Source organism: Sinocyclocheilus anshuiensis, unplaced genomic scaffold (genome assembly GCF_001515605.1).
Source record: "Sinocyclocheilus anshuiensis isolate Anshui unplaced genomic scaffold, SAMN03320099.WGS_v1.1 scaffold2539, whole genome shotgun sequence".
Taxonomy (NCBI): Eukaryota; Metazoa; Chordata; class Actinopteri; order Cypriniformes; family Cyprinidae; genus Sinocyclocheilus; species Sinocyclocheilus anshuiensis.
In genome coordinates, this window is record NW_015557068.1 from 88171 (window position 1) to 98170 (window position 10000).

Below are 10000 nucleotides of genomic sequence, written 5' to 3' on the forward strand. Positions count from 1 at the left end.
AATAAAATAATAATAATAATAATAATAATAGTAATAATAATAATAATAATAATAATAATAATAATGATAATATAATAATCATAATAATAAATAATATATAAATTAATTAATAAATAAAATATATAAAAAAATAAAAAATAAAATAAAATAAATAAAATAATAATAAATAAATAAAATTTAATAAAATAAAATTAAACTGAATTTTAAGGAATGGATTTAAACTGAGGAGCCGAGAGTAAAGCACTCGCACTGGTGGCTAAAGCATTATCAAATTAGCCCAAATCTGTAACAAACAGACACTCCGGCGGCTTGCTGTTGGTATTCTGTGGAAATCTGCAGATTCCGTGTGGATTTGCCGATATCTTTCTCCCGTGAGCAAATCTAACACACACAATCAGGAAATAACATTCCCAGCTCTAATCGAGCCTGCAGGCAGAGATTCTGTGTGTGTGTCATTTTCTTATGTGTGTGTGCATTTCAATAAAGGGCTTGGAGAAAAATAATTCAGGCATAAATGCTGGTGGAGGGGGAATTGGCAGATTTTAACCAGCGGATCTATTTTTTACTGATCATGACATTGCAAGAAGAATGATAACAATAAAATTGGATGAGCCATTTTACCATAAGACAACAGAAGTATGAAATGACATATAAAGATGCACTTTAGTCCTACTTAAGTGGGTCAAAAACACTCTAAAGTTCAGCTAAACTCATTTAATCTAAATGTAAACTAAAAAACATTGTCATTTAATTGCAATTAACATGCACATTGAGTGTCTGAAAACATTACATTCAGTTCACAGAAGTACATTCTTTAAAAGTCTATTATTTCTGTAATAACGCTTAAGCGTACTTTTGTTTCACAAGGGTAAAAGCCCATTCAGACCAAGTATGATGACTGTAATGATAACTATATTAAAGTCCACATCAACGCACAATATTGTTCTGTTTATTATAAGCTTGTGCTGTGGTTTTGTTGTCTGCTACTTTAAATGCTCAAGCTCTTTAAAACAGGATTCTGATTGGCTGTCAATGTTTTTATCATTCATCAGCTGCAAAAAAAAAAATATTCTTGAAAGAAATCTCAATGATACTTGGTAAGACCATAAACCACCAGTCGACTAATACTCTAATCAGAATTAGTTGACTTAGTTGCAAAGTTATTTATAGTTATAGGGCCCTGTGAAACCGGTTTCAGTTTTTCCTGATTCCCTTATTATTATTATTATTTTTCTGGATTCCATTGTTTTCATAAAAAAAATTCTGGACTCTGTTTTAATGTTGTTAGTAATCAAAAAGCTTATCTAATGAATTAAAATCATGAAACTTTCACAATTTAACAACCATGTATTAAACGTTTAACCAAAATTACATTTTTAGGGCTCTATTAATTAATCAATCAATCAATCAATCTGTCTATCTATCTATCTATCTATCTATCTATCTATCCATTCATCCATCTATTGTTGGTAAAATGGAGTTAATGTCTAAAATAATTTATCCATCCATTAGCATTAGAAAACTGGGTATCTATCTATCTATCTGTCTGTCTGTCTGTCTATTTATTTATTTATTTAATTAATTAATTATTTATTTAATTATTTACAAAATCTGTTTATTCCTTCTTCTTCTTTTTTAACAATACTAGGGCCATTTCCAAAATAAAAAAATAAATTAAAAAACTGTCCCCAGAAATTCTGTGTTGTGTATTTATTTATTTTTTTTCTGGTAATCAGATGAAGGCATAAAACATTAATTAAATTTATATTTTAATCAAAAAATGAAAATTTAACAAACCCTTTCATTTTCAGTCCACACCACAATTGCAATGATAACAGCACAGAGGAATGATATCGTTGGAATCACTTTCAAAACTCCCCCCCCCCCAAAATGTATTCATCCAAAATTTGATAAATTTCATGACATTTTGCGTTATACGCAGGGTGCGAACTACGGGGGAGCTCGGCTCCCCTTAATAAGACATGGGCTCCCCTGAAAACGGTAAATTACAATTTTATGCCTGGATTCTGCTATTTCGTCGCCATTTCCCACATTGCGGAAATCATAGGGCCCTACAGTTAGTAAAATGTCTAAAGTGGACTATAAATAATAGAACAGCAGGTTATTAAATAAATTGTAACTTTCGTTTGAGTTTACAATGATTTTTAAAACTACATCGTATGCATAGTTATCATCCTTAATACAGAATTAATCAATAGCATCCAACTAATCGATTTGCTTGAATTTACAAACGTTTTAAGCATTGTATATTTCAATCATTTTTGGGAGAAAATCTATGGAATTATATTAGCTAAATTAGCCAAAATCTATCTTTCGCGCTCTCTCTCTCTCTCTGTCTCTCTCTCTCTCCCGTTAGTTAGCTGTCATTATGATCATTATGACAAAGGTCATTTGTTTCAGTTTGTTCAGAAGTATTTTGCTGCTTAACAGAAGCTGAAAAAAGTCTCACATTTGAGGGAATTAAATAAATTGGTTCAAGAGAGCAAGGTCAGACATGAACGGAGGCTTGGGGCAAAAATGCCACCAAAATGAATAAAAACTCAAAATCTTAGATACGGTTGCAACAATATGCCACGGTATGAGTTTGTTTTTAATATTCATAACATATCACACATAAGAGTACAGCTTTTCGCAATGACTGCAAATGTGATATTGATTTTATACTACATTTCAATGATGATACATTAATATCGAGTGTCTTAATTTAGACACAATATTGTCTGTTTTTGATCTATTTCACAAGTCAAAACAGCTCCAAACAAAGCCACAGCAGAACCATCGCACAGCGGTTTTGTTTTGTTTTGAATGAATCTATTTTTAAACGAATCAGGTGAGTCAATGATTCAATTACTCACTCATTAAGACAGTTCCTCGTTTCATATTTAGAAGTATCATTTCAAATTTCTATCCTAAAAATGTTCTTTTAAAAGAACATTTGTGTCTTTTTGTTTATGTAATTGTAGGGTAAATGCATTCATGGCATCTCTGAGCTGCATCAAAAAAAAGTTGGAGTCTTTAGGATTTTTTATGTTTCTGAATGAAGTCTCTTTCTGCTCACCAAGACTGCGTTTATTTGATCAAAAATACAGTAAAAATAGTACAATTGTGAAATATTATTACAATTTAAAATAGCTGTTTTCTATGTGAATATCTGTTAAAATATAATTTATTTCTGAGATCAAAGCTGTATTTTCAGCATCATTACTCCAGTCTTCAGTGTCACATGATCTTCAGAAATCATTCTAATATGCTGATTTGCTGCTCAAGAAACATTTCTGATTATTATCAATGTTGAAAACAGTTGTGCTGCTTCATATTTTTGTGGAAACTGTGATGAATTGCATCCTAATGCATCCTTGCTGAATAAAAGTATCAGTTCCTTTCAAAAATAAATAAATAAATAACAACCCCAAAGTTTTTTTAACATTACTTTTTATCTAAATAACACTTCATATGCAGCTTCTGTGCCACCTCTGAAGTGCGAAGATGGAATTTACTGATCACAATTTAATTTGATTGGTAGCCACCTTTAGGGTTTAATCGTCTAATTTATTGATTACATTGAAGAATTCGATATTAAAGATGACGCATACTGAACACGCAAGGTTAGAAAACCTTTGCCCTTATAAAAGGTTTAAAAAAATGCTGCTGGAAATCAGTTTAAGTGGGCATATATCGGCCCTTAATGCAAAAGAGCGCGCGAGTGATCGGAGTGGAGCTCGTTTGGGAGATCAGCTACTTGCTAAAGCCTTTAAAAAGCCAAAGCGACCGAATAACAAAGCAAATCTTGTGCAATCTGCAGTTGAACATGGCCTGATGGGTCGTACTGGGGCTCAGGTCTCTTTAGAGTTCACTAAAACACTCTTCATTAGCACATCATAGAGAGCGAGCAGACACCATCTCCAGCTGATCGAAGCCCTTTTTCAGGCGTTATATTAGAGGAAAAGAGCAATGAAGTGAAATAATTTGAGCTTTGATTAGATGGGATTCGGTAGATCGCGTAATGCATACATAATACCTATAATGCTTTGTTCCTCTCAGCAGCATTTACTGAGAGGCACGGAGGTTTCGAGAGAGTAACGAGAAAAAGGAAGGAAAAAAATCTAACCGCAGAGTCGATTTGATTCAGCTTTATTGAAATGTCATTAGCACTTTACTGCCTCCTTTGACAGAGCCACAGTTCTGCTCATTATATTTGCTTTTTTTTCGTGAAAAGAAATGAAAAACCAACCCCCCCACTGCCTCCCCACAGAGTCTGGATCACCGACTCACAAGAACACAAAATAAATTGTTTGCGATTCCTGTTAATGGGCCGTTTGGTGGCAGCTAGAAAACTTCTGATGAAGGAAACCAGTTCATAAAATGGCAATAAGTGTGGAGGATCTACATTGTTAGTCCTCTATTATTATTTCCCAAGTAAAATATTGGAAATCAAGAGTTTCCAGAGAAAGGAAAGGGCATTAGTTATTTAATGTTATTTTAGTATCACCGATCTACGTTTATAGTTTGTGTTAATATTTTGAGTTAGATTTTATTTTTAATATTTTTTTTTTTCATTTTAATTTTAGTTATTTTAATTTTGTTGTGAATGTTTGTCATTTTTATTATCATTGTTATTTTTTTTAGATATGTTCATATAGTTTTTATTAAGTTTTAGTTTTTAGTTTTAATTATCTTAGTTCTTCAATTTATAACCAAACAAAAAATTTTGGCAACTATATATATATATATTTTTTATTTAAGTTACTGTTTAATTATTTTTTTGTGGTTTTAATTTTTAGTTTTGCTTTATTTAACTTGAGTTAATTTTGTATTTAATGAATAAAGACTAAATGGAAAAAAGAGAATGTAGTTTTGGAAGTGTACATTTTTTATTTATTTTTTATTTTTATTTTTTTTCCAGTAAAATGTTGCTTTGGAAACTAGTTGAAATCTATGAAGTTTACGTTTTTTTATTTTTTTCAGTGAATGTTTAGTCAGTATTTATGGCCTCATAACCCCGTGTCTGCCGCCGAGTCATGTCTGTACCGTTTCTGCCGTGTTGTTTGAGGGTGTTGGCTGACAGGTGGATGGCGTTCCCTTGGCCTCCTGTCTGTGGAAACTTCAGATCGGGAAGATTTCCGTCTGTGCTCATCCTCGCCACCTCCAGCTCTGAACAAAGACAAACACACAAACACATACCGTTAGGCCTGAATAACAAACTACACAATGCATGAAAAGTCATGACTGTGGCGATAACACATCTCAGGACTCGATCGAGTTACTTTGAGTTTATGAAAGTATAATGAAAGTGAATAAGACCTGAAACAAACAAAAAAATATTACATATGTGACCCTGGAGCACAAAAGCAGTCTTAAGTCGCTGGGGTATATTTGTAGCAATAGCCAACAATACATTGTATGGGTCAAAATTATTGATTTTTCTTTTATGCCAAAAATCATGAGGATATTAAGTAAAGATCATGTTCCATGAAGATATTTTGTAAATTTCCTACCATAAATATATCAAAACTTAATGTTTAATTAGTAATATGCATTGCTAAGAACTTCATTTGGACAACTTTAAAGGAGATTTTCTCAATATTTAGATTTTTTTGCACCCTCAGATTCCAGATTTTCAAATAGTTGTATCTAGGCCAAATATTGTCCAATCCTAACAAACCATACATCAATGGAAAGCTTATGTATTCAGCTTTGAGATGGTATATAAAACTCAATTTCAAAAAATTGACCCTTATGACTGGTTTTGTGGTCCAGGGTCACATATGTGCTCCATCGCACTTGTGTGCTATTTTCCAATCTTCTGAGTTCATACAAGCATCTTGTGTGAAGAATTTAAATCATTATTCACTGAAAATCTTGACTGACATGTATTTTTAGTGTTCATGAAAATGGTCGTAATGTCCGATTCATGAACAGATTTTTTTTTTCAATTCATCATTGAATCTGAATGATTGAATCACTAATCAAACTGATACAGTTCTTAAGGTCTCAGGTTCTGATTACAGATTATTCATTTGATGATTTGACTCGATCTGGATCGTTTAGTTCTTCCAAACTCATCTCAGTTGTTCCCATAGCAACAGGTCTCTAAGGCCAAACTTACTTGGAAACAGGTTTATCTGACGTAAATAGGATTGAATTGCTGCTATTTCAGTGGAGGTGATACTTGAAGTCTGTCACAGCTGCTGCTCCTGTCTTACAAGAGCATCCTGTTGCTTTCTGTTCACATTGGCCACTTTTATACTTATTTTTATACGTTTTCTCTTTCATGCTTCTTCATGACAGTAGTTGAACTGAAAGAACAACTTTGAGAACGCACATTTTAAAATGCAACGATGCACGACATGGAGTTTGCGTGGAAGCGTTTGCATCACATACTTGCGTAGAGTCTGCGGTTTTAAAAAAAGTTCAAACGGAGAATGAAACTCCTGCTGTGCTGTTTGGACATATCGAAGCATCTCGCGCTGCCTGAGATTTCAACAGTGATTCAGCGCAGCTCTCTAATCAAAGCATGAATGCACTGACTCACTGCATCAGCGCCAGGCCTGCAGCATAATTTCGGGCATTCATAAACATGCTTTCAGAGAACCTGAAATGAAGTCAGTCGCAAAATCCCCCAGCATTTACACAAACACTTATCAAACCAAAATTAGCATTAAAAATCCCAAAGGAGACTCATTCAGCGGTGGGGCGGCGCGGGCCTGCTTTCCACCGCTGCAGGTATTCGCCATCGACAGGACAAAGGAGAGCGATAAAGAGCGGTGGGCATAGAACTATAGCTTGCATGAAATACTTTTTCATTCTTCCAGCGTCGCTGTGAAAAGCTTAAGACTGGCAGAGAACGCACTCGAGAGAAATCAAAAGCCGGTTTAAATAACACGTTAATCACCCAAAATCTGCTCGCCAGATTATGAGCGTGAGGACAAACACACTCTCCATCAAACAGAGAGAAATCTAAATACAAAGGCGTGCCGTTTTCTTTTAAAGCACATTATATTAAACCGAAGGAGGAGTATAGCAACCACTTCAGGGTAAGTTGGCAAAAGATGAGCATCCATCCTCGCACACAAACAGGCTTTTATTTCCCCGAACGACTGTGTCATCAACACTATCATCAGATGGCAATGCCGCTAATCTTCTCTCGATTCTCCACATGGTGCGATGTTGGCGCTCTGCGTCCCCTTAAAGCCATAGTTTGCACGGAAATGATAATGCAAACCCGTATGACTGTCTGAAAAGGAGATAATCTGAGGAACATTCAGGGGGGTGTTGAGCGTCAAAATGAATCAAAAACAGAATAAAGCTAGCTTATATGATGGTCCAAGTCTTCTGGAGCCGTATGATGGCTTTGTGTGAGCACAAGGCCAAGACATTAATGTTTGTGTGCATTCAAACATACAACCCAGGACCATTGGGAAAATGCACCTGTGGCAACATTTCTGAAACATTATATAATGTTGCGTCTTGCAGTTTCAAAGTGAAATGTCCAGTAAGTGGCGCTAAAAGCACGTTCAGTTTTCTCCGGAACAGATGAAAGTGAATCTGGCAATGTTTTACGTTGGTTGTTTGGAAATGAAATGTCCGGTGAGTGGCACTGTAAGGTCAATACTCTATTGTGTATGAAACTAACGTACTATCTACTCTAAACCTAACCGATAAGAGTTAACAAAAGCAAACATGTGATAAAAACACATCTGTTGAAGCACCAATGTCATTTAAGCTTGTTTCTACAAGTCTTTTAAGCTCTTCTATCGTGACTCGTGTTTCATGGGACTCGTTGCATCGCAAATGCAATGCTGTACCGGGTGCGCTACCGAGCAAGTTTATTACATCAGAAAAGCCATTTATATTGAGCTGGTTATGTGATGCAAACGTCAAAATGCTTAGTTTACAGATCACGCACTATGATAAAAGTGTTTTTTGAGCTCATAACATAGAATTGTGCAAGGAAATGCTTGAAAATCAGTCTTTATTAATCAAAAATCTGCCCCTGTAATCATAATTTGCATGCTAAGGAATCCAAATTATCGTTTTACTTCCACTAGTGTTAATTTCAGCTGAAAACTGCAGTGAATTGTATGTTTATTCATTTTTTGGCGTTGTAGGTAGACACTACCCATGTAAATGTGTTTTTTCCTAAGTCTTGGTTGCAATTGCAAATGGGATGAGATGCATTTGGCCAAGTTTAACATCAAACGTCATTAGATTTTGTTTGTGTCGGATGAATAATTCTTGTATTTTTCTAAAGTTTTGAAGTTAACAGATTATTAGAGTGTGTCTTAAAATAAAATAGTATTTTGTTTTTGCTACTTCAAAAGTTCATGTTTATTCAATGTCTCACTTGCCGTTTCTTTGTAATTATTAGTGAATTTCTGAGTGAAAACCTGTTTCTACAGCGTATTTATGGAAAACAGCATTTCCTTGCGTGTTTGAAATGACACGAGAGTGTGTAAACTTTTCAATTCCGGCTGATCTATTCCTTTAACTGAAGGCTGCTTTTCGGCTCGCCAGTGTCGGTGACGGACTCAGAGGCCCCACGGGCCAAACAAAGCGTATAACGCTGCAAACTAACCTCATCAAACAGGGCCTGAAGGTCTGCTAAAGGTGTCAGAGCCTGCAGATTAATTGCCACGCAGCACGGAGGATATAAAATAACGCTCGTAAAAAGTTTGTTGGAGGGACTCCCTCCCCCCGTGGAGCCGAGCTCCGGATCCCTTAATATCAGGATAAATCGCATGCCAGACACAATAAATTCTGTTTTATTAATTCCCAAAATGTGACCATCTCCGCAGAGAGATGGCAGACCTACATTCTGGAGTTTCCATGGCAGCCAGTCTGCCTTAAATCCCCGTCTTTAGGAACGGGAGATGCATCCGCTTTCATCCCAGAGGAATATACACACAGCACACAACAGCCTGATCTCGGGAATGCTGACTTTCACACTGTGATATTCGCAAACAGATGCGAGCGGGACAGAAAACCGTGGGCATCCTCAAAACGTCTCGTCCCATTCCTCTGCGGGCTGAGAAACGCGTCGTAAACGACACTAAATTATCGCTCGGAGCTTATGCTCACTCAGCCTTTCGTTTAAAAACGCTTAAATACGCCTTCCAGTTAATGAAATAACATGATTCACAATCATAAAGGAGTCAAATGCGGCGCTGATATGAGGTTATCTGTGATGAAAGCAGGTTTATCGGTGGGATTCAGGGCCGCTCGGGTTCATGGACGCCGCTGATAGCCGGGATTTACCGATTTCTGGCAACACGATCAGAATCAAAAACACAAGGTCTGACGCTTTCCATGGATAAGGCACGCTCTGGTGTCACTTATACCTTTTTTTTACGCATCAGAGGTACAAATCCCATTTATTTTGTTGTAACACCCTGGAAGTGACAATTTGGAAGACAAGAAACATTTCATATTCTTAGTTTTTACACAAACTGTAGCGGTGACAGCATTCAAGGCTCAACCATTCAAACCTCTTATAAGGGTTGACAGCAACAAAATAATCAAGCTATTTTTTTCTGTAATTTTTGAGAAATATAAATGCTAAAATGATCAAGCAATTTGTTTTTTGTAATGTATGAGAAATATAAATGACAAAAATGATCAAGCAATTCTTGTCTGTAATTTATGAGAAGTAGAAATGACAATGATCAAGATTTTATTTTATTTTTTTTGCAATTTTTTTTTGCAATTTTTGAAATATAAATATATACTAAAATGATTAGGCAAATGCTTTTTCCATAATTTATGAAAAATATAAATGACAAAATAATCAAGCATTTTTTTTCTGTAATTTATGAGACGTATAAATGACAATGATCAAGATTTTAATATATTTTTCTGTAATTTATGGCAAATACAAATACAGCAATTATGTTTGTGTAATTTATGAGAAATATAAATTACAAAATTATCTAGCAAATGTTTTTTTTCTTTTTTTTTCTGTAATTTATGGGAAATATAAATG

At 35.0% G+C, this 10000-nt stretch overlaps 1 protein-coding gene across 1 annotated transcript in view; it reads right to left on the reverse strand.

Moving 5' to 3' along the window:
- LOC107676693 (adhesion G protein-coupled receptor L3-like) overlaps nucleotides 1-10000 on the reverse strand; it is a 298216-nt gene that overhangs the window by 48721 nt on the left and 239495 nt on the right. The window contains exon 12 of the mRNA XM_016471337.1: nucleotides 5050-5172. Coding sequence (XP_016326823.1) covers nucleotides 5050-5172 — 123 coding nt within the window. The remainder of the gene's footprint in view (nucleotides 1-5049; nucleotides 5173-10000) is intronic.